This window comes from Cyprinodon tularosa, unplaced genomic scaffold (assembly GCF_016077235.1).
Source record: "Cyprinodon tularosa strain WSP-4 unplaced genomic scaffold, ASM1607723v1 ctg37, whole genome shotgun sequence".
Taxonomy (NCBI): domain Eukaryota; kingdom Metazoa; phylum Chordata; class Actinopteri; order Cyprinodontiformes; family Cyprinodontidae; genus Cyprinodon; species Cyprinodon tularosa.
In genome coordinates this window covers 2,541,279-2,566,203 of record NW_024039085.1, presented here as the reverse complement: position 1 = coordinate 2,566,203, position 24,925 = coordinate 2,541,279, and the positions used below count along the sequence as shown (strand labels likewise).

At 40.1% G+C, this 24,925-nt stretch overlaps 1 protein-coding gene across 1 annotated transcript in view; it reads right to left on the bottom strand.

The window, feature by feature from the left end:
• hcrtr2 (hypocretin (orexin) receptor 2) overlaps positions 1-24,925 on the bottom strand; it is a 67,320-nt gene that overhangs the window by 18,940 nt on the left and 23,455 nt on the right. The window contains exon 2 of the mRNA XM_038296309.1: positions 11,572-11,750. Within this exon, the coding sequence (XP_038152237.1) occupies positions 11,572-11,750 (179 nt within the window). The remainder of the gene's footprint in view (positions 1-11,571; positions 11,751-24,925) is intronic.

The window sequence follows — 24,925 nt, the reverse complement described above, 5'->3', positions numbered from 1 at the left end:
ATAAATGTCACAGAAAATTTATTGACAATTTTAAACCTCTTGGGTTTATTAAAGCAGCAGGGGGCTAACAGAATAGTAGTAATGACCACAAAGGCCTTTAAAATTGCTTCAATTAAAAAAATATACACTTTCTATGTATATTTTAACCCATTTCCAGAATACCCAAACTGTTTTGCTTGAACATACATGACCTCACACTGACGTCCTCATTTTGGTGTAAAGGGTTGTTCAAAATTTTATCATAAAATACAGTTCGGTTGTGTATGTGTAGGATAGAATAAAATAAATAGTTGAAAAAAAAGGTAATCAGTTCTTAAAATTGTAATTATGTAGCAGCAAAATACTAATGTAAAAAACAAATACATTCTTGCTTATGGTAGACACTTATTTGGGGTAGATTTATATTTATAATAACCTGTTTCCGGTGCATGTTGGACTCAAAGAGGTCTTTCCTCTGCCACCGGTCCTTTTCATAACCTTTATGGATTTCTGGATGCAGCCAAGGGATGAATGGGTCTGGGTTTGGGGACCAGCGGATTTCGTCTGCTTGTTGCTAATGATATAGTTCTGCTTGCTCCCTCCTGCCAAAACGTACAGCATGCACTGGGGAGGTTTGCAGCCGCGTGTGAGAGCCAGCTGGATGTTAACCCGAATCCGAGGCTGTGGTTCTTGACCAGAAAAAGGTGGCTTGTCCCCTTGAGGTGGGAGGAGAGTTCCTGCCTCAAGTGGAGAAGTTCAAGTATCTTGGCGTGCTGTTTCTAAGTAATGGAAAAATGGAGCAAGAGTTCAATAGATGGATCGGTGAAGCTGATGCTATAATGTAGACCCTGCTACTTTTGTTGTGGTAAAGAGAGAGCTGAGTGTAAAAGCAAAGCTCCCAATTTACCAGTTCCTACCTTCTCCTATGGTCATGAAATCTGGATCATGAATTAAAGAACTAAATCCTTGATACAAGCGGCTGAAATTAGCTTCCTTTACCATATCAACAATTTAATGTTTCAGTTAGTGAATGCTTGTTGCTATGATGTGTCTTTGCTCAGCAGCTTCGTTTGTTGTAAGCCAACCAGTCAGCACACACCTCATCTAAATATTCATGAGCATACCATAAAAGGAAGGAAATCTGTAGTTTCACTGTAGGGCTTTAAACCAGGCTTGCATTAAGGCTCATAGAACAGCAAATATGCCATTTTGAGCCCAACCAATGTTACACACCCTAATCAGAGACCTTAAGGACCAGCACCGAATACCCTATATAATCATTCTATGACCCATTTAAAGAGACCAGTCATCATGTTCCCTTTGCAGAAAAACAGCCCCTAAACATGATGTTTACGTCCCCATGCTTCAAAGTAGTTATGGTGATCTTGTGATGCAATTCAGTATTCTACTTCTAGCAAAATTACTGAGTTGAGTTTTTACCTCAAAGTTTGTTTTGGTTTCATCCAACCACATAATATTATCCCAATCCTCTTCTGCATCATCCATATACTGTCTGGCAAACAACGGAAAGGCCTGGACATTTACTGGCAGGGGGAAAGGTGGGGGACACACTTGGCACTGCAGGATGTGAGTGTATCTAAGCCTAGTGTTTTAATGATAGTAGCCTTTGTAACTGAGGTCTCAGCTCATTGCAGATCATTCATCATCAGTCCCCTTGGTGTAGTCCGGAAAATTTTGCTCACCTTTCTAATGATAATTTTGACTCCACTGGATGAGATCTTGAATCAGATCAAGGGAGATTATTGGTGGTCTTATATGTCTATTACATTTGCACCCAAAGTTGATTTCCCAGCCTGGTGCAGATCATTCATCATCAGTCCCCTTGGTGTAGTCCGGAAAATTTTGCTCACCTTTCTAATTATAATTTTGACTCCACTGGATGAGATCTTGAATCAGATCAAGGGAGATTATTGGTGGTCTTATATGTCTATTACATTTGCACCCAAAGTTGATTTCCCAGCCTGGTGCAGGTCTACAGTTTCCTTACTGATGTCCTTTGACAGTTCTTTGGTATTTTCTATGATCACATTTTGAGTCTGACAGTTTGAGACTATGGGCTGGTGTCCTTCAAGGCCAGAACACACCAAATCCGATTTTGTGTCCGATCCAACAGAAAAGCGTGTTGGACAAGGTTTTGGCTTTTAGCGCTCATTAAAAGTCAATGGGGATGATCACACTGAAACGATTTTACGTAAGGGCGCTTGCGTAGGTCTGACTGAGATAGACCCCAGGTATATTTTAGTAAGACTACACAGCAATTCACTGGCAATTTCATGGATCTGAGAGGAACATAGTTACAAAGTAAAACACATCCGCTTTCTGGGAAAATCCAAAATAAAATTTGTTATTTGCACGAGGAAAGAGTCAGTTTTGGAGTCGCATACTGTAGAGCATGCATAGAGCATGCACAGCAAGCGGGACAGACTTGTGTAAAAACAATCAATGAAACATTAAATAATATAATATTTAACCCACGATAGGAGTTCAGAGGGACAGAAAACAAATACATTTGTGATCCTCTTTTAGCCTTGCAAAAACAATGGACAGTAAGCACAGTTTATCAATCTTATCAATCTTTTTTTTTTATATGACTTTTTATAATTTGTCCAAGTCAAATGTTGAAAATAGATTTAATTCATATCACATAGAGACAGAACTGAGAAATATCTGTGCAGATCTGCCCACTTCCTGGTCGTAGCCACCCTATACGCAGTCAGTGTGACTTGGAAAAAAAAATCGGATCAGAGATTTAAAAGTCGTACGCAACCGGTGTGTTCTGTCCTTAGTACAGATAATACGTTCGAACAAGTGACAATAATACAGGTAACAAGCGGAAGACCAAAAGAGCTTCTTAATAAAGTTGTTACAGGTCTTTGAGAGCCAGAAATCTTGCTTGTCTGTAGGTGACGGAATATTTTTAACCATAATTCACAGATAAATTATTTATTTATTTATTGTTCTGTTTCTTTTTTTGTCTGTGATAGCTAAAGCCAACCTACAGTATGACGAAAATTACAGACCATCTTTAATCATTTTATGTATAAGAGCTTGGACAGTCAGTGGCTGACATTTTTTTAGACCCACTGTTTCACTTAAAGTACAATTCATGTTGCTCCATAACATTATATTTGGACAAAATATTTGTAAAATGCTCAAAGGAAAAGGGTGCCTTGTGGACCAGCGTTAATGTGAGGCGCTGGGGGGCTGATTTCACCAATGACTGAAAGCAACACAGTGACAATTACACTAAAACAAACATACTTAGTAAGCAAAGCAATCCAAGCAATGATAGCTTTGTGATAGAGTGGTTGTATGAGGTTGAGGATTTATCCCCACTGTCTTCATCAGAAACAGAGGAAATAGTTGCTTCAGAGATGCTGTGTCCCTGTCCCCGTTATTGTAGATCCAATTTATTTCAGATGGCAACAGAAGCACAAATCCAGGAACAAAAAAACAAAACAAAACAGGAGACATCAGGGTGAAACACATGAGGAGTGAAGCAATGAAGAGAATCCAGCAATGAAGAGAATCCAGCAATGAGGAACTGCACAGACGGTGTACATATGGGGGACAGAACAAAGAATGGGGTAATCCGCTAATATGGAACAGGTGTGGATGGAAGTAACTAGAAGGGAGCAAGAGGAACGGAGACTGGCACAAGGGGGCAAAAGAGAGTGACTCATAAAATACAACACTGCCAAGAAGAAAGAAACCAATAACCAACAAAACAGAATGAGATAGAAACTGAAAAGTCAAAAAGAAACTCAAAGAGAAGTCCACAAAGTGCAGAACCATGACACCCTCCTTACTTGATGGGGGACATTACGTTTTGTGACCAATTCAAGAAAAAATAATGTAATAAATTAGAATACATTTTTCAGCTGATAGTCAATGAACTCTCATTTTTGTCTCATTTTAATGAATAATTTACATTAATAGAACAAATGCATTTTTTGTTTTTAAAAAGCACTATTCAATTTAATAGATATATATGGTGTGGCATAGGTGGCAATTTTAAGAAAGTTATGCAACAAAGATATTGGCATGTGGCTTAAAAAAACTGTATTGGCTGATGGCTAGTAGGAGGATTAAGCCGCAGAGAGTGACTTCTCAAGGTGCAGGGTTTTCCTGGGTTATGCCACATTCTGGTGAAGCCAATAGCAAAAATCATATGCTGTCACCCTTTTTAGGACAGCACCATACTGATGGTTTTAGATACAAAAGCAGGATTTCAAAAATCTGCCACAATATAAGTCTCCCACAAAAGAATCCAATACTTAATGACCATGGGGACTGCTAAGAATATGTATTGTTTGACAGTTCTTATTGACATGCACTGTTCTGTCAAGCTGCCGGGTAGCCCCTCCTCCCCTCCCATCAGCAGGGAGGCACCAGGTGGAACTAATCCCCCAGCAATTTGGGCGTGCCAGGGACCTCTAAAGAAAAGGACCAAGAACTGCTGCATGGCAGAAATGTAAGCAGCTCATGTTTGGAGACAGCCAAAATTCAGCTCCATTGTGACTGTGCAAACAAGTCCTTCTACAAAAACTCTGAAAGACAACCGGTAAGACTCTTAATGCTCTTGATTCTCTGGCTGGACTTTCAAATCAAAGAACTTTATTAAGGTTAATACGGACTGTGGTTGGAATGTTGTTGGTTATTATTATTTGTGTAAATGTTTATGTTGGTATGTTAACAAATTGATTTAAAGAAAAAATGGTTTAAAAGTTGCATTTGTTTGTAGAAGTACATTTTGTTTTCTTAATTTGTATAGGATAACATTAAAAACTTTTGAAAATGTAGAAGTTAAAAACTATAGTTTGTTAAAATATTTAAATTAGCTAAAAAATATACTGTTTAATTTATTGGCTAAAATTTAAGATTTAATTAATTTGGCTAAAATTTATCAACTTAATTTGGCTAATAAATAAATAAAAAATAAGTTACTTTAAATTGTTGATGTATTAAAAAAAATATGTTTGTTTTTTTTAGAACATGGTGGGAAATATTTTATTTAAAAAGGGCTAAAATGCTTAAATTAATGATGGGTACAATTTTGTATTATCTTAAATGACTAATTGTTTTGTGTTACCTTCTCTTTTTGAGGTTTTTCACCTGCCTACTGCCAATTTTCAATAAATAAATAATGAAATGACTATCAAATGGCTGTTCATTGAGTGAAATCCAGTTGGAATGTAGAGGACTATCCTTTTTAAGTGGGGAATTGCACAAGAAACCACATTAATACTTGACAGTGAAAAACCGTCTTATAAAGACTGGAGGACCAAGTAAAGTGACCAGCATATCCAGAGACTGTTTCCTGCCCTGCTGCTGGACAAAAATGGCTGGTTCAGTAATGCTGGAGCAATTTAAAGCCACGAGAACATCAGCAAAGCGTCAATTTTCCCGTCTAGCCAATAATGTGCTACGAATGCACACAGTGATGTCTGAGGAGGAGCTCAGAGACAGTTTTGTAAAGCTCACAGCAGAAGCTGGCAGAGTTCTTGAGGCCAATGATGATGTTGAGGGACAATATACTGCAGAAAATGCAGATGAAGAGGCCTTAAGTGAGCACCAAAGGTCTGACTTGGACAAAACAGCCACGGAGTGTGAGAGAAAACTGCAAGAGTTAAAAGACCTCCTACAAAAGACATTGTGGGCAAACTATGGGGAATATGAACTAACACAGGCAATTACAAATGCTGAGGATCAAGCAGATCATGTGGGAACTGTGGACCTAAGTAAAAACACAGAAGCTTATGACTTCATGATAGGACAACTGGACAAACTTGTGAAGTCAGCGAAGGCGATGCATAGACATTGGAAGTGCTGGGCCCCCCTTGCAGAGCAAGAACAGTTCCAGAGTCGTATTAAAGGCCTTGAAACCATATTACCAAGTCTGACTTTAAGAAAAGCTGACTTTATAGAAGCACAGGCCAGAGAAGAGCCCAGCAGATTAAGCACTGCTTCATTCAGTTATTCAGCGGCACCTGTCATTAAACTAAAGCCGGCTGCCCTCCCAAAGTTTACTGGTATCCGACGAGAGTTTCACCGGTGGAAAAAGGATTGGGAAGCGCTCCAGATGCAGGGAGAACCCACTGGATCCAAAGAAATAAAAAAAATTCCAGCTACTTGACAGTTTAGATGAAAGGACCATACGGGACCTTCGTCTTACATCTCACACAACAGCTGAAGAAATTTTCCGGGTCCTAGAGAACCGCTTTGGAAATAAAACCACAATTGCCCTTGAAATAGTGGAGGAGCTCCAGAGACTCCAAGCTGTTAAAGGCCAGCAGCCCAGGAAGATTGTTGAGCTCATACAATCAGTAGAGAAGGCTCTAATTGACCTGAGTGAGCTTGGTAAGACCGGCGCCATAAAAAACCCTCTTGTAACAAGAACAATAGAGTAAACTTCCAGATGGCCTAAAAAAGGAGTGGCTTCTCCATGTATCCGGCAAAGATGATGAAGCAGGATAAGACAAACGTTTTGACTACCTCTTGGCATTCCTACAAAGTCAAGAAGCCATCTATGAAAAGCTGGACCAGTTGAAGGAGGAGGAGTCAAAACCAAAATCTGAACCACGGCTAGCCCGGACTAGAACCTCCACTCAACCAAGCAATCAGGCTCAAGGATGTGTGGTCTGTGGTGATGTGAAGCACAAGAGAAGATTATACTTCTGCCAAAAGTTTCGCACGCTCAAACTATCAGAGAGGAGAGATGCTGTCAAAAAACTGGGTGCATGCAAAAAATGTCTGGAGATTCACCATGACAGTGAATACTGTAAACCAGAGTTCCTGTGCAAAAGGCCAGACTGCAGGGAACAACGCACTGCTGAACACCATTATTACCTCTGTGCGTGAGCTGAAGTGTGCAGGGGAAATGTTGCCCAAAGACCCAAAGACAGTACAGTGGGAGGACGTTACACCCAAGCCCAAGAAGATTTCATTAAGAGCCTGTCACCTGAACTTGCAGAAAAGTGCCGTCATGTCTTTTGCAACAGTGTGGCCAAAACCTCTCTCATGTCTAATCAGCCTGGTCTTCTGTTAGAAAATGGATTAATGGAATGGCCTGTCATCATGATGATATTAAGAGTCACAGCCAATGCAGGACAAAAAGTTGGGACACTAATCGATCTAGCATCGGATACAAACTACATAACTCATGATGCAGCTGATCGATTGAATCTTAGAAGTGAAGCTATAACCCTTGTCGTCCATGGTGTGGGAGGAATGAAAGTACAAGTTACAACAAAACGATACCTCCTAAAGATCCGTGTCCGTACAGAAAAGGGCAACTTCAAATCCCACCAACTCCTCTGTTATGGCTTGGACAGCATTGCGGACATCCACAAACATGTGACAGCCAAAAGACTCCAAAAGTTTTTTTCCAGACGTCCCTCTCAAAGAACTGGAGAGGCCGAAGGAAAAAAATCTTTTAATAAGCCACAAGGAAGGGCGGCTTGTCCCACAGAAGATACGTACTGTTGGAGATCTTGTATTATGGGATTGACCATTGGGAAAAACAGTTGCCGGGCACACCCTGGTCTGTTTGAAAGGGCCACCATTACAGCGCACCAGTCCAGAACGCACTTTGCCAGGTCCATGAGAACAGCTGCGATGAAGTACAAAGAACATGTCTGTGTCTTACCTGCTGTCAAGCATTCGTGCTCCGTGGCCGCCGCTCGCGAGTTTCTTGAGTGGTGGAGGTGGGATAGCATCGGCGCTGCCTGCACCCCAAGATGTGGAGGCTGCCGCTGCGGCAATTGCCAGCCTGGAGGCAAAGAAATGACCTTGGCTGAAGAACGAGAGTTAGAGGTGGTGAAGAGTGTCCTGACATATGCTGGTGCAGACAAACACAGTAATAGCACTCACTGGCATGCAAGATACCCATGGCTCATAGATCCATCGACATTGCCAAACAATATAAAAGCAGTGGAGGCAACCTTTCTCAGAACTGAGAGACAACTAGCCAAAAACCCACGATGGAAAAAGGCCTATAGTGCTCAAGTGCACGAGATGGTTGACCGCCGGGCTGCAAAAAAGTTGACTGAGGAGGATCTACTTACCTGGAAGGGACCAGTTTGGTACATAAGTCATCTCATTGCCCCTAACCCCCACTCAGTTACAACTCCAGTGAGACTCGTCTGGAACAGCAGTCAAAAATACCAAGGCCAGAGTCTAAACGATCTCCTGATGAAAGGTCCAGACATCCTCAATTCAATCCGGGCTGTCCTCCTCAAATTTCGCCAAGGCTCCTTTGCTGCCTTAGGAGACATCAGGAAAATGTACAATTCTGTCTGGCTTGAGGAAAAAGAAGTCCATCTGCACCGATTCTTGTGGCGTGATTCGGAGGATGAGGAGCTTGAACAGTACGCAATTACAAGAGTGAATATTGGTGACAAGCCAGCAGGGTGCATAGCACAACTCGCCATGAGAGAGACAGCAAACCTGCCTCAGTTCAGTCATCTAAAGGACGAGCGCCAGGTATTACATGAACACAGTTATGTCGACGACATCTTGACATCCCACAACTGCCGTGAAAGACTTGAGGTCATCACCAATAACGTGGAGCTGATCCTAGCGGCAGGAGGGTTCGCTTTAAAGCCATGGGTCTTTTCTGGGCAAAGTAAAGGACAGAAAGAAGAGGCCTCACCAAATATTGTTGTCCTGCCAAATCAACTAAAGGAAGAAGATAACAAGGCACTTGGTCTCGGCTACATTGTGGATGAGGACAAGTTGCATGTCATGGTGAGAGTCAACTTCTCCAGATGAAAAAAGAAAATAAGGCTTGGTCAAGATCTGTTGCTGGAAGAAATTCGAGCTAGGACACCAAATCCACTGACAAGACGTGATTTGCTAAGTCAAGTTGCTGGCTTGTACGACCCAATAGGCCTGACCACACCAGCAAAACAAAAAGGGGCCATCTTGGTCCGAAGAGCATTCCAAGAGGCAAAACCAAAGTGCAATATTGTCAAAGATACATGGGACCTTGCCTTGTCTGATGAGCTCTGCAGAGATGCAGTTTATCTTTTTGAGGAGTTTGTCCAGTTAAGTAAAGTCAAGTTTCCAAGAGCCCTCACTCCACCAGATGCAGCATCAGATCCAATCGCAGTCACCTTTTCAGATGGTAGTGAAAGCTCTTACGGTGCTGTCCTCTACCTACGATGGAACTGTCAAGAACAAACAATAGTTCGACTAGTGGAGTCAAAAGCAAAGCTAACGCCCCTAGACCACAACGGGGACGCAGTCAAAGCGGAGCTTTGTGGTGCTGTCTTTGCAAGCCGCCTGAAGAAGTACTTTGAACAACACAGCCAGATCAAAATCAAGCAGTGGTTCCATTTATTGGACAGCCAGACAGTTCTTGGAGCTATCTAGCGTGAGAGCTACGGGTTTCAGACTTTCTTCGCTAATAGGATCAGAGAGATTCAAAGTAACACAAGGCTAGAGGACTGGTGGTGGATCCCTGGATCATACAACATAGCTGACATCATCACTCGAGGAGCTGGGCCAACAGACCTTGATGTCAATTCAGAGTGGCAGCAAGGGCCAAAGTTTCTCTGCCTCCCCGAGAAAGAGTGGCCAGTTATGTCAGCAAGGGATGTGTCTGAAGCTGCTCGAGAAAGCATTAGCAAAATGCAAAAGAAGTTGTTCGTTGCAGCACTCACCAGAGCCCAAGTAAAAAGAAATAGACAAAGTCCTGAGCGAAGACCTCCCGCTGGTACAGCTGTACAAAACTTACTGGATGGAAGACGCTTCAGTAGCCTAAAAAGCCTAGTCAAGACCGTTGCCATTCTCTGGAGAGCTGCTAAAAAATTTTTTACCAGCAAGCAAGTCCGTGACAACCCTAAAGTGGGAGGCGGTTCCAACTGAAGGAGTCATCACTGCCATAGAACGTCAGGATGCACTCAGAGACATCTTCCTTGCTGCTCAAGCGGGAATGACCTTCCCAGCTACCACAACAGACCGTTTGGTTGTGTACAGAGAGCCAGAGACAGGATTACTAGTCTGTGGTGGGAGAATTCATGGCTTCAAGGAAGATGGCATGGCAGTTCCCCTCCTACCCTCCAATGCATGGGTCTCCACTTTGTTGGCACAAGAGGCACACAATGAGGGTCATAAAGGTGTGGCTGCTACCCTGCTAAAAATGAGAAAGAAAGCTTGGGTCATCCAAGGACGGAGAATTGCCCAGAAAGTAATGGAACACTGCCTTTTCTGCAAAAAGTCCAAGGCAAAGAGATGCCAACAAGTGATGGGTGACCTGCCTCCTGAAAGAAGCAGCCCAGCAGCTCCATTTGAGTTCACCGCAGTTGATCTATTTGGACCTTACCTTGTCAAAGATGACATAAAGAAACGAGTCTCAATGAAGGTGTGGGGTGTCGTTTTCAGCTGTATGGCCAGCAGAGCAATTCACGTGGACCTGGTCAACACAATGTCCACAGAAAGCTTCTTAATGGCATATCAACAATTTACTGCAATTAGAGGGCACCCAAGGAAGATCTGGTCCGATCCAGGGACAAACTTTATCGGCACCAAACCTGTCCTTAGAGAGTTGTACCAGTTCCTGGATTCTCAAGATAAAGCTGCAATAGAGGAACGGGTCGTGAGTGTCAACCCTGATGCTAAAGGCATTGTTCGGGATGTACACGTTAAAGTAGTTCAAAGCTCCAATCTTTCTGCAACAGGACCCACATTGAGCCAACCATCAAGAGTCCTGAAAGAAACTGCCCAAACCACAGTCCTGCATAGAGATGTCCGACGCCTAGTTGTTCTGCTGCCAGTTGAGGAACAAGCCTCCGACTGGAGAAGGTCTTGACCGTCAGTTTGCAGTTGCTGATGCTGCGATCTCTCCATCGTTTCCGTGGAGAAACGATGGAGAGATCAAACAAATTGATTTAAAGAAAAAATGGTTTAAAAGTTGCATTTGTTTGTAGAAGTACATTTTGTTTTCTTAATTTGTATAGGATAACATTAAAAACTTTTGAAAATGTAGAAGTTAAAAACTATAGTTTGCTAAAATATTTAAATTAGCTAAAAAATATACTGTTTAATTTATTGGCTAAAATTTAAGATTTAATTAATTTGGCTAAAATTTATCAACTTAATTTGGCTAAGAAAAAAAAAAAATAAGTTACTTTAAATTGTTGATGTATTTAAAAAATATGTTTTTTTTTAGAACATGGTGGGAAATATTTTATTTAAAAAGGGCTAAAATGCTTAAATTAATGATGGGTACAATTTTCTATTATCTTAAATGACTAATTGTTTTGTGTTACCTTCTCTTTTTGAGGTTTTTCACCTACCTACTGCCAATTTTCAATAAATAAATAATGAAATGACTATCAAAGGGCTGTTCATTGAATGAAATCCAGTTGGAATGTAGAGGACTATCCTTTTCAAGTGGGGAATTGCACAAGAAACCACATTAATACTTGACATGCACTGTGAATATAACAAAACCTCAGCCATGTGATTCCAATGACTCATTTATAAGTTAAACAGGCGTTGTAATGCATTGGACTTTGGTTTATTGTTTCATGCAGCTAAAAAATTTATTATTTATTAGTCTCTTACCTGAAGATAGGGGACGATTTTGCAAAGAGTCTCTCCAAAAAACCAGGTCTCTGTGATGTCAACCACAAGACTCGCGGGCAGACATATGATGGTGACCAGAACATCAGCCAGGGAGAGGTTTACTATGAAGTAGTTGGTCACTGTCCGCATGTGACGATTTTTCCACACTGCAAAACAAACTGAGAGGGATGCACCATCAAAAAGGAATCACAACCCCAAGAAATGCTATGTATTTATCAGTGGAGTGCAAAATAAAAGTCTATCATGGCCACAAGATATGCTGTCAATCAAAGTGTTTATACTGCATGTTTGCTTATATAGACGCAGAATGTTTATAGATGGAAAATAAACCTAAAGAAAGTATGATGCTTGGGATCATGTCGAACATTGTTCGTAAATCACAAAAAAATATGTTGTATGAAATATTGAAAAAAATATATTAAATAAAAAAGGAATCATTTTGCATTGATCACAATGAATATACATAGTTAATAACTATACCAGGAAATTATAATTCATAATTTATGATCCCACAAATAGAGGCAATGGCTTCTCAATCGGACTAGCATATACTAGGAGTTAATTTTTGTCTCCCTCAGAGCAGCTGTGCAGCTGCAAAAGAGACCATATGGTGAGCTCATCCCCTTTTCTAACCTACTGTGTGATGTCAGAGCTGCAACGCTTGGTGGGAGTGGTAGTTACAGTTAGATTTAGACATGATGGCCTGTTAAATGTGTGAAGGATAAAGGATGTGTAAAGGACTGTGGAAAAAAAACAGAGCAGCTGAGAGGGAAACAGTGTAGAAATCTGAAGCTGAAGAGACTGTCAGATAAAAAGCAGTGATGCCATGATTAAGCATTCTTTAACAATATTAAACATTTCTGCTTTTGTCCGGTCTATTTAACTGCTATCTATAAAATAGCTACCAGTCAAGAAGCAGTGAGCGAAAATTGTTCCTTTGATATAGACCTTGGAACTGTGTATTCAGAAGGAATTTGTTAAATTTCCATTCCTCCTGCTGAGAAGACTTTCCTAACAGATACAGTATTAGGAAAGTTAACTTAGACCTGATGTTTGCAGCTTTAAGAATAATCAGTTTTGTCTCTTAATCTTGTTACCAGTTTGTCAGATTTATTAGGCTGTTATAGAGGCCAAGGTTTTGATTATACTCAAAGTAACAGCCAAAAGGACTTTGAGCTTTATTCCAGAAACAGCTTGGAACTAAGCTTTTCTCCAGAGTTTCAATTAACTAAGACAGCATCCAACATATGAGGCTTAAGAAATTTAGCAGTACTTTACAATTAACATAGTTCTAGTTAATTGAATTGGCTGACACGACTGATCGTATTGCATAGTCAGGTTTCCTAAAGTACACACCTCTCTCCTCTCTTAAAACTTTTTGTAATGCTTATTTCCTGAGATGAATAATGTAGTCAAAAAAGTAGATATAAATATTGTGAAAACCTAATGACTTCAATGGTTTTAACAGGGATACCATTTGAGGCTTTGGAGCAATGGCATCCTTCATCTAACCACTTCATGCATCTTGAAAATGAAAATATCTAACTAATCTAACAGCACACCTTCTCCTCACAATGTTCTTTCTCTGCTCCAGGTTAGTGTATGTTTTGGTGACTTGACTTTTCTGCTATAAATGTGAATTAGACAACAAAAAAACAGAATTTCATTATTTAGATTATGTTATTATATCTAACCTCAAGTCGATATTACAAATAACTCAGCCTGATCAGTTAGACATGCAAGTCAACTGCACTAGAACAAAATAAGCCGATACTCTTCAATCCCAAATTTTCCAAAAACAAAAATGTTTAGTAACAAAGATAATAAATGAAATTGTTCCATTTAGATAAATACATTTAATCAGTCCTTAATGTCTTTTTTAAGTAAACAAAAAATCTGAGCAAAGTGTCCATTTAAAAATCTGAGCAAAGTGTCCTTTAACACGTTCCTCTTTATTCCCTCAACATCGGTTGTCCTTTTCTCTAAGCTTAGCTCCACCGCAGCTCTCTCTGCTCACAAGTGGAGATTCTTGGCTCCTAGCTCTGTCTGCGTACCTTCCCTCTGTCTCTGCTCAGTTTGGCCCAGAGATGGCTGACCCAGATCCACCCCTTGCAAAACATACATTCCAAACCACGCACACCTTTCTCCCAGAAGTCGTTTCGAAATTTCTATATGTTATTTGTTAATCTAATCTCATTTATCCTTCCCTTGCCCAAGGCCATCCAGCGTGTCACCTCAGCCAATAGCTTCACAGCAATTTAAACCTTTGATCTTTCTATTGGTGAATTCTCAGCAGCTTCAGTGTTTAGAGACTTCCTTCGTTCTGTTTTCCCATAACATAGAGTAAAGTTTGACACCTTTGATTCATCACTGCTGATCTCCATATAAAACACGTTCAACCCCTTTCTTTGAGTAATAAGGAATAATTATCCAAAGTAGCGTCTGCTCCTTTACAATGTTGTGTAGGCTACGCCTTGACCAATTATTCTGGTAACAGAAATCCTTGTCATGCTCTCACACAAGCAGTGTTTTACAGCTCCTGTGGTATGGCGAGTCATGTGAACTACAGTAGCTTTGCACAACAATTAAATTTAAAAAAAGTCACGGCTCCAGAAATTGATTTCCTTTCTTTTCTCTACAACCCAATCTATACACTGATAACACCAAACCAAAACTCTGCATATTTGCACCATACATATTTGGAAAGGAAATATTCTGAAACATATACAAAATGAAATGAAACCATTTGTATACAAAATGACAATAAAAGTTGTCTAAGTTCTAATTCCAGATTGGCTGTCATCCCTTTATGCATCCAGATCACACCAATGCTGAAATGGTTTTGAAACTTTCATTATAAATGGTATTTGAGACGGTTTTATTCTGGGTTTTTGTTGTTGTTGAATTTTTGAAGTTGCCGCACAGTTGAGTATTTATCTGGATATCAATTTTTCTGGTTGCTTGGTGTCTGCTAAGGTTGCAAGGGGTGCTGGTACCTATCTCCAGCTGTCTACGGGTGAGAGGCGGGGTACACCCCAGACAGGTCGCCAGTCCATCGCAGGGCAGCACAGAAGTAAACAGGAAAAACAACCATTCATGCACACACACACTCACACCTAAGGAGAATTTAGAGAAACCAATTAACCTAACAGTCATGTTTTGGACTGTGGGAGTAAGCCAGAGTACCCGGAGAGAACCTACGCATGCTCAGGGAGAACATGCAAACTCCATGCAGAAAGACCTCTGGCCAAGAATCCGGCAGCAGTGCTACCCACTGCCCCGCTGAGCAGCCCTATCTGGATATCATATATATCTGTCTACCTAACTATCAGTCTAGTTTTATGACTACCACAAAAAAATCAGCAAAAATATGTTAATGTGCATTTTTTTCTTTTTGTAATAGCTATAGCTTTTTGGCAATGGACTGGAAATGTTTGGATTCAAAATTCAGTTTATTCATATAGCGCCAATTCACGCAATTCAACCAAATCACACAGTCCGACTGGTTAAAAGTTTTCTATATAAGGAAAACCAGCTGATTGCATTGACTCATTGACTTGACAGCAATCCCTCACATGCTGGTAGCGACAGTGGAGAGGAAAACTCCCTTATAACAAGAAGAAAGTTAGTCCCCTGTCAGAACGTAGTGACTAAGGTGCCTATTTGGGTCAGTGGGGAAGCTGGCTCCCTGGGAGAACCTGTTTTCCAGTTATGTGCTTCCCATCTCCGATGCTTCCCCTCACCTGCTTTGGCTGGCATTGCTTGAGAGGATGTCCCTCCTGGGGTTGGTTCTGGGATTGTGTTTGGGGCGAGACGTGGGATACACTGCTGCTCTCCTCCCTTTGCTGGTGCCCCTTTTCAGACCATTTTTCTAATAAATATATTTTTTTCTTTTCTTTAGAGATTAAGTCTTTCCACACTGGGGTGTCTGGGGATTTTCTCTTGGGTCTATGTACCTGTTTCCCCTATGGAGATTGGCCCCTAGACCTAGAAGGATTGTGTATGTATGAGGAGTGTAAGAATATGTTTAGTGTCCGCCCCTGTATACGTCTCAGTTGAGTGGTTGTATATGTTCGTATGGGTGTAAGGGTGAGATAGTGTGAATATATCTAAATCAAACTAAATTTGTCTTTGTCTACTTGTCACTTAGTGTACCGGCCTCAGACCCCTAGGCTTTTATCTTTTCCACCTTGAACTTCACCGGCCATGGGCAGATCCCATTGACTCACTGCCGGGGCCCCGTGCGACCTCGGTACTAGGGACCTGTGAGGTTTGGCAACTCATGGGCCCCAATTGGGTTTGCCACCTTGGGGCAAACCCAATTGGCATACACTGTATGATTTTCTCAATCGTTGCATGCAGCTAAAGCTCACACTGTATAGCGAAACCACGGGGTCTAAAAGTTCACAGCTCATGCAAGCTACCGGCTCTCACTGTACGTATAAAAATCATCTCAGACTCAACTCCGCAGTGAGATGGCACTACTCGGACTCGTCTATTCAGAAACCCAATCGAGTAGAAGAGGAATATGAAGCTCACTAGAGTGAAATCCGTTGCCTTGGCAATTTGTGCAATTTTTTGTGCTGAAAGTCCTAAAAAGAAAAAGCAACAACGTATTTGGACAAGGACATAGCTGAGCAAACTTGGCTACTATGGTATGTCAATTTTACAGAAAGAACTCCATTTCACTGGCCCCCTCACCATGCTTCTGTATTATTGTCTGAGAAGAAGAAGAATAAGAATCATTGTTTGAGCATGCGCACTGAACAAGTTACTCACGACCACTTTACGACAGCCAACTGAGTTTCAAACATGTTTGATTACTGACCTTACAATTCCTGATCGGGAGGTGGTCGTGAGAGGCTGATTGCACCACGTTACCCCCTGTACACTACACTACGCACGATCAGGCAGAAAGTTGGCTCAATGGAAAAATTCTCTCATGACTGGAAAATCGGCCCGAGAAGGCCAAAAATCGTGCAGTGTATGCCCGGCTTAAGCTGCAGCTACAGATACATACCACCCTGAATAATATTGTGTAATCAACATAGGTTTTGTCTTAATATGTTAATATTTTTAGATGAATCACATTTTTGCAATGAAAAAAATATGTTATATCTGTCATGGTTTGATGTCTGCTTTTTGCCCTGGCATTCCCACCTCCTTTGCTCTGATATGGTTAATTTGTTTCACATGTGATGGGCTCTTTTTAAATGCTCTGTACCTTTTAAGGACCACATTATCAACATTTCTTTGGAGATTTCAGGTGTTGTCCCTTGCCAACAGTTTATTCTCCTTGTTATGACCCAGGTTTTGTTCTGTCCTAAGATAATTAATGTGATCTCCGACCCTTCATGTGTGACTTTTGCTTCTCCCCTGTATTACCCTCTAGACCAGAAGTCACAAATTAACGGACCTTGGTCCGGATCCACCGGCTGACTAATCCGGACCCAGCCTGATTTAAAACATTTATAAATTACTGCATGTTGTCCGACAACAGTTTCTAAATTCACTTGCGCCACTTCTCCTGTTAATATGGTAAAGACCTCCGGAGCTCCAGGACCAGGCTACACGTGATACAAATTAGCCAATAAGCTGTCAGTCAGGGTCGCTGCTGTGAGCCACTTTTAGAAACACCAGGCAAATCTGTGGCAAGCCGGGCGATGGGAAAAAAGGAGAAGACGATGAGAAAAAGAAAGCAGAGAAAGTGTGGACTGCTGGAAGAACTATCGGGAACTGGTGACAGAAAAGTGAAATGGCATGCTTAGAGATGACCCTGCACATTTTGAGTATGTTTGGCTCAACCTACTGCTGTGAAGCAGGATTCCCCACCATGAATATAATCAAAGATAAATATTGATCCAAGCTCAAAATGAGCGCATGATACGTGCTTGAGAATGATTTTGTCGCCAATCAAACCCAGTTTTAAAAGCCTTGTAGGTCAGCATAAAGCCCAGTTCTCTCATTAAGCCATAAAAAAAGGTCAGTTCAGGTGATTTCGAAAATATGTGAATCAGATCTCTGGACCTTTACTGGTTGATGATTTTCTTTATTCGGACCTCGCTGATTTTTAATTGGTTACCCTGCTATAGACTCTGAATTCATTACTTATTTTTTCAGACTCTCATTTTTTCAGAGTATTTTCAATGTATTTTTTTCACTACCATCTCTCCTACATGCCATTCCCTCCTTTATTTCTGGAGAAGCAAGTGTTAAACCACTGTTTCCTAGAGTGAAGATAAATTGTCAGCTGTACTGTAACATCTTTTTGAAATCCCAAAGCAGACCTATTCCTGGAGGAGTATCCTGCCTGGATCAAACCTTTCATACCTATCTCGAAAAGGTCAGTGGCTTTCATTTTGCATCCTTTTGGAGTTGCTGACTCTTTAATAGCAATGTTTTAATTCAGACACTATTTCTGGCTTGCTCCTTTAGAAGTTTACTCTGTTGGCATTTTCAGGCTAACAATTAACCATTGTTAGCCATGCTCTGTGGCTGAACTTTTGGGGTCTTTTGTCTGATTCATACAGTATCATAGTGTTTAGATTCAGCAGCCCTTCATCAGCTCCATCTGTGAAGTTGCTGCTTTTCATATTTGCCTGAAAAACCCTATTATAGCTATTCATCCACTTTAATGAAAATCTTCAACCAAAAAAGATCAAACCAAAATTAGGACTTTCTTTAAAAGGTAAGAGTTCTTTGGATCCTTCTTATGGCTTTCCTGAGTGTAAATCACCTTTTTTTTCTCCTTCCTACATTTGGACTTTCAAAACAATGCTCAAAAAATGTAACCAGAATTATTTGCTTAGCTGAAGACATTGTTTATATCATAACTATTGTTACTCCACATTTATTTCCATAAACATTATACAGCATAGAAGCAGCCTCGGGAGGAATCAGAGGTTTATTGTTCCAACTTTTCCGACAGATCTCACCGCTAAGCATAAACTCCTGTCTGCACATGCAAAAAATAATAAGTTTGCATAGAGAAGCTTTCTCAAATGCTTTTTATACATGCATTCTGTTCTCCTCACAAGGTAAATCCGAAATAATGGAGGAGAAACAACTGGAAGACTCTTAATCTTACAATAATTTATAAACACAACTATGGGTACTATTTATGTTTGGCTCCATTTTTCCATGTATAAAATAAATATCAATGCTATTACAGTACTTATATTGTTTTGGTAACATTGTAGTAAGTTTAAACCTCCCAAAAATAAAAATGTTTAGAGGAAAATGGGAAAACATGTTTATCTAAATTTTGAATGAGTTTGGAAAAACATATGATGATAGATGTGGGAAACACATTTTATGTGGGAGGACTAATCCTGATTGGAGAAGAGAAATATTAGCGCTAACCTTATGATATTTTTCTATAAGCATTGATACATTTTAGATCTGTTAAAATGTTATTGTTTTTTTCATTAAAAATTTTCCAAACAATGTCCTGCTGTGTGTGGGGAAACATTTTACAGCTTTAGGTATAGACAAATCACTCCCAATGTTGAGCTCTATTTTAGTGCAGAAACAGGTGGCCTGAGCTTATCCAGAAAAGTCATCATATAGTCACAAAGATTTTTCTAACTAATAATTTTCATTTGTGAGAGATGTAACCTAGTGGGGACAGATAAGGTCATAGTAGATATTAACAGCCTAGTAATGTCATTTTTTGGAATTCTTTTGAGTCTTTTGATTTACTTTTAGATGTTAGCTCTCTCTTATGTTTACTTATTTATTAGTTTTTTACAGATATCTCTAGTCTCTTAGTCTTGCTTATTTTCTAATGTTTCAAGCTTGTTTTGTCTTGTTTTGTCAAACATGACAGTCTTAAATTGGTGATTATTTTAATCTTCTTGGAAAGGTTTGCCCTTTTGTGTTTCACTGTTAACTCCTGTTTAAATGTTTGTCCGTCAGCCAGAGCTTTCATTAATTGCTCGATTTAATTCAGCTATGTTCCTTTATTTTCCTGCACCTTTGTTCTTCTCTATCTAAGCTGCCATTACCCTTTTTGTTTTCCAGGATCCTCTGTGTTGTTCCCCACATAGGTCCACATCTACACCCTGACAGACATGATATAGAGAATAAATGAAGAATTAAGAAAATTTAAGAAAATGTATTTCCTTTAATACAATACATTTTGGATAGAATTACTAAGAGGGAACATTTTTGGTGGCTGCAAAGTCTTGTAGAGATGCTTTTTGGAGCAGGGACAGAGTTGCAGTTGGTTGCAGTTCAGACCAACCAGAGGACTTGACTGCAAACAAAATGAGGTTCTTCTCCCAGCAAGAAAAGGGCCTAAACCTGTAGCCAGAGCAACAACGGCTAAATTTTAACCACAGCATGTTTAACAATGTGCATTTAAAGTAATTAACTCAAATCAATCTGAAGTTTGTTCTTAAAAGTTGCTTTCTGCTTTAAAATTAATTGCTCTTCATTTTATTTTCAGTTTTAAATATATCTGTTCATTTCTCCGTCTTTCTACTTTCTGTGTAAGTCACCCAAATGGACATTCTAGCATATGACAAACATATGAGGACTATTAGAGAGGCTCTAGCTTCACCTTATATGGTAATCCTGTGGCACTGTGTGCGAAGGGCTGGATGCTGACTTGGGGCTTTGGGATAAACTGAAAAGTATGTAGAAGCTCTCTGCCACTTTGCTGGATCCTCAGCTAGTGGTCAAGATGAAAAAAGGCCGAATATAAAAGAGATTTTCTTTTGCAACTTATATCAAGGACTTTTTATAATCATGACTGGAATAAGCTCTGTTAATGCTTAAACATTTTTCCTTTTTTTGGAAACTGTCTGAGAAACATCCCTTTTCGGAGAGAACCGGGGGGGTGAAGCTATTTCACAAAGACTAGAGCCCTGGGGCCGTATTTATGAAGCATCTTATGGTGCATTGAGGCTGAATACTGTGTCTGTGGGGATTTCTCTCAGAACCGGGTGGAGTTAACACTTTGCATTTTAGATCCAGAGTTTAATCAGAATGATCTACTTTTTTAGTGCTACTTGATTTGTGCACGTAAAACTGTTGTTTTTGCTAAGTTGGTTTTTAAGATAGAACGATTTTTTATTTCAGCCGATATTGTGTCCATCCCTTCAGACATTAGTGCCTTGCTCGTTTTAGAATATATAATTATTGTATTTAATAAAATATTGTGTGTAATATAAAATTTTTACCTTATATAGTGGATAGAGTTACTTTTTATGTTGGGATCTGGAGGCTTTGTCCACTTTCTCCACCAGAGGGCGCACAAGATCTCCTAGGGGCATGAGCTGACTGCAACACCTGTCCTCCATCTGCTCATCAGGTAGCCCTATTTAAGGAAGAGGAGGCTAACCCCCGGCTCACACCGACTCCGGTCTTACCGTTGCGGTGCGGTGGGTGTGGCGCCGCAGTGATTCCAAGTCATTAAAAAGACGCAAACCTCTCTCACCGGGTGCTGAGCTGTCCGGCTGCGGTTACCGAGACACTCTGGCGCTGCAGAAAATTCTGCAAGAAAGCTATCCTTGCGGCGTGCCGGAGCCCTCCGCAACAGGCTCTCGCAAATATCCTCATTTGGGCCGCGTTATCGCGTGGAGTTACGTGAACTCAAGTGAACTTCTGTTCTCGCGAGTTAAATCTCCGGACCTGTTGCGGGAGCCGCACCGCACCGTAGTCAAAAGGGCGGTGTGAGAGGGGGTATGCGGGAGTTGCGGTCTCCGTCGGCTCGGTAACCGCACCGGAGCCAGTGTGAGCAAGGGGTAATACTTCCCTGCCAGAGTGTTTGCCAGTAATGGTAGAGCTAGACCTGAGCCAAACAACCAGATCTGAATCTCTGACTTTGTGAACCTGCCTGACCCTGTTTCTCTTGGCCTCACAGATTGAGTCCTGTCTGAAGACCTGAAATCCTGGAGAGTGATCTCTGTCTGGAATCTGCCAGCCTGCACTCAGTGAAATCCTGGAGAGTAATCTCTGTCCGGAATCTGCCTGCCTGCACTCAGTTAAGCCTCTGCCCTCAGCCCTCTGCCTGCCGACTAGCCTCTGGACCCTCAAGGTTCCCCCCCTGCAGCTCCGTTCAACCCTTGAGCAGGTATTAACTCCAACATCAGAAAGCCTGCAGTTAACCTGGATCAACACTAACCTCTCTGTCCTCCTCAGTGGTGTTCCCCTCGTGACCTGTCTGCCGAACCAAGGACCAGTTCATACTCATTGTATATTTTGTAAATAAACCTTTGAACTTTTTCCCTGTCTCACGAGTGTTTCTGCATGTGGGTTAGACACCTTGAACCCAACATGACAGTTTAATATCTAGTTATTCACAAGTATACCCTTTTCTTTTAGTTTGGACCTTCCGTTACCCTTGGCAACCACATGGTATATCCAGCCACAATCTTGCTGTTGGTATTTCATAATAAAAGCACAGGAGGAACTTAACTTCACATACTGCTGCCCAATGTTTCTCTATGCACAGCTTTTGAATCAGCTTGGAGGTACCATCAAGTTTTGAAAAAGCCCCGTAAGAACTGAAAAGAAGATTGTACTTTGGCTCATCCAGAGACTTGTCTGGATGACAGTCGAATTCAGTGGTACTTCCTTGTAAATCTACCTACAAAGGAAGCACCAATGCTGGGGAGTCGGCATGACAGCCCGGGATCTGAACTGGAGGTAAGGGAGGATAAGTAACAGTCCTTCTAGGGCTAAATTAAAATCATTTATTTTTTATTCACCAAAAAACCTCTTGAGGGCATTCTTTATTTGTACATTTGAAATTATTTTCTCTGTACTCCATTTTAACTGAAAAATGCTTTGCCTACGATGGGCTCCTGATTGGTTGCCGTGTCGCGATTTCATGGAAAAGTTCAGCTTTTGCAACTTCAGTGGTCTCCCCATGTGGTGCCTTGTTTGAGAGCAGTCAATGTGCTCGGTTTGAATGTTCCTCTAGAGTGCTATTTTAGTCCTCAGAATTTGTAGAATACTCTCTTAAACTAAACAATAAAATCTATTTATCAAGAAGAAAGGCAATTTTTACACAACCACTCCTACTCTTTCAAATATTTAAGAAACCTTCAGAGGTGTCTGAAGTAGGTTGAAGTGGCCACAAGACAATGATATTGAGGGACTGAAGACATTTTGGGTTTGATGACACACAGCTGCTCAAACTGTATTGTTTGGGCAGGGCGGATGTAATTTGTGTTTGACCTAATCTCACCAGTAACCACATCCAGCAGAGCTTCATGTTGGAATTAAAAGCAATTACAATGCTCTAACAGGAAATAGAACATGAACAGCATTCCCATTACATTTTTTCATAATAAAAATGTCTGATAACATCTGTTAAGCTAAAAAAAAATTGGGTGGCCACAAGTTTAGCCTGTAGCTATGCATCAATGAGTGATGGACATAGGATAACCAAGTTGTGGCCTTGCGTTACAAAAGCCAGGAATAGACATACAAAACTTGAGGCCAGTCAGTACTTATGCAAGAACTTACAGCATGTCCACATGATGTCCAAAGTAACCTTCCTTTAAGCTCATTTTTGGATTTTTATTTTTATTATTACTACTCCATGAGAGTGGTAAAACTTCTCTGATCACTCCGATTCCAAAATGTGAGAACTTAAATAAATAAATAAAATAATAAATAACCTTCAAGTCCAGCTTTTAACTTAGAGACCATTCTTAAGAATGTTCATAGGGATAATTCTAAAAAGTTTAATAAATATGGCCCTAGATCTTCAGAAGGTTTGCGGGTCTTAAACACACACATACAGTATGTGTTTGTATGTATTGGATTGGATCTTTAAAGTAATTTGTCATTGCAATCCAGCAGACAGTAAGAAGAATCCTTTTTTTGCATGTTTCCCTCAATCAATATGCAGAAAATATGAAAAAAAAAATTCTTATGACCAAATTGCAAAAAGTCATGGGTGGATGATATATAGAAATGTAAACATTTAGGACATGTAAAGCAAATTTCCATATGAGGAACTCAACTGCAGCTGCAGTTTTGTGGGGTCTAAAACTAGGTGAAAACTGCCACACAAAAATATCTGCAGTCATTTTTGCAACAAAGAAGGTAATGGTACAATATCAGAAAATGAAAAGAGATTATGTGCACATGCAAACATATTTAAGCTCCACAAATAACCATAATAGATTGATATTAATAAAGAAAACATGGGCGCAAATTAATCCAGCACGAGAGGCGATAATTTTAACATAATTAAACCAAAAAGAAAAAAAAAATTACTGTAGCATGTTTAAAATAATATAGATATCAAAAGAACCTATAAGGAAACATGATGGGGAGGTTGAAATTGCACAGTTGAAATTTAAGTTGCAACAGGAAATTTTTTTTCTAACTTGATTCAATAAAACATATTTATGTACATGGTTAGTCAGATACAGTATACGTTGATAAAAAATCCAGTTTCAAGCATAAATGACATCAAAACTTTTTTTTTTAAATGTGTCCGCAAAGGAAATTAATCCCACACCACAATCATTAGGCCTAAGATCACATCTGCTCAAAGTCGTCCCTCGAAGGCCAGTGTCCTGCAGGTTTTTTAAATTCACCAGCCTCGGAGAAACTAAAAACAAAATGCCCATACAGTGCAGCTGTGTTTATTTATTTATTTTTTTGTTTTTTTTTGTCTTCCTTCTGTCAGGGGCGCCGCCAGGAATTTGGGGCCCCATGAAAGACATTGATATTGGGCCCCCCGACCCAAAAAAGATGTATACCAGTTTTAAAACTGTTATAAACATGCACTAAAGAGTATCATTTACATTGTTAATGTAACTTTTATCGTAATATTTCTACAAAGGAAAATTATCATAAAGTGAATAAGTTAAGTATAGATTAGCTTGAAACTATACATTTACATCCTATTAAAATAATAACAGCTTATTTAAAACAAAAGGCACAGCTGAGTCTATGTACACATGAATAGGAAAAAGTTTTTGGATTGTGAAAAAATATGCCTATTAGGTTTCACTATAACTTTATTAAAGGACAGGTTAATTTTATTAGGTTGTTGGCCCTGAGTACTCATTTTTCATTCGTGTAGAGATGTAATGACAAAACATGTATTTTTGGTGTGGATAAAAAATATTTTAATGGTATAAAAATGTATTCATATATTCAATATATTCATGCTTTGTTTCACTGCTTCACTTTCTGTTTCACTTAATTTATTTCACTCCCCGATTATTTTTTTCAGCAATGAAGCTTTTCTCTCACAGTAGAAAGTTTATTAAGTATGAGCAAGCCAAAACTTCTCAAGAGTCAGCATGGGATTTTTCTTTTTGATGTAACTTTTAAATTCGACTGAAGCTAATTGTTGAAG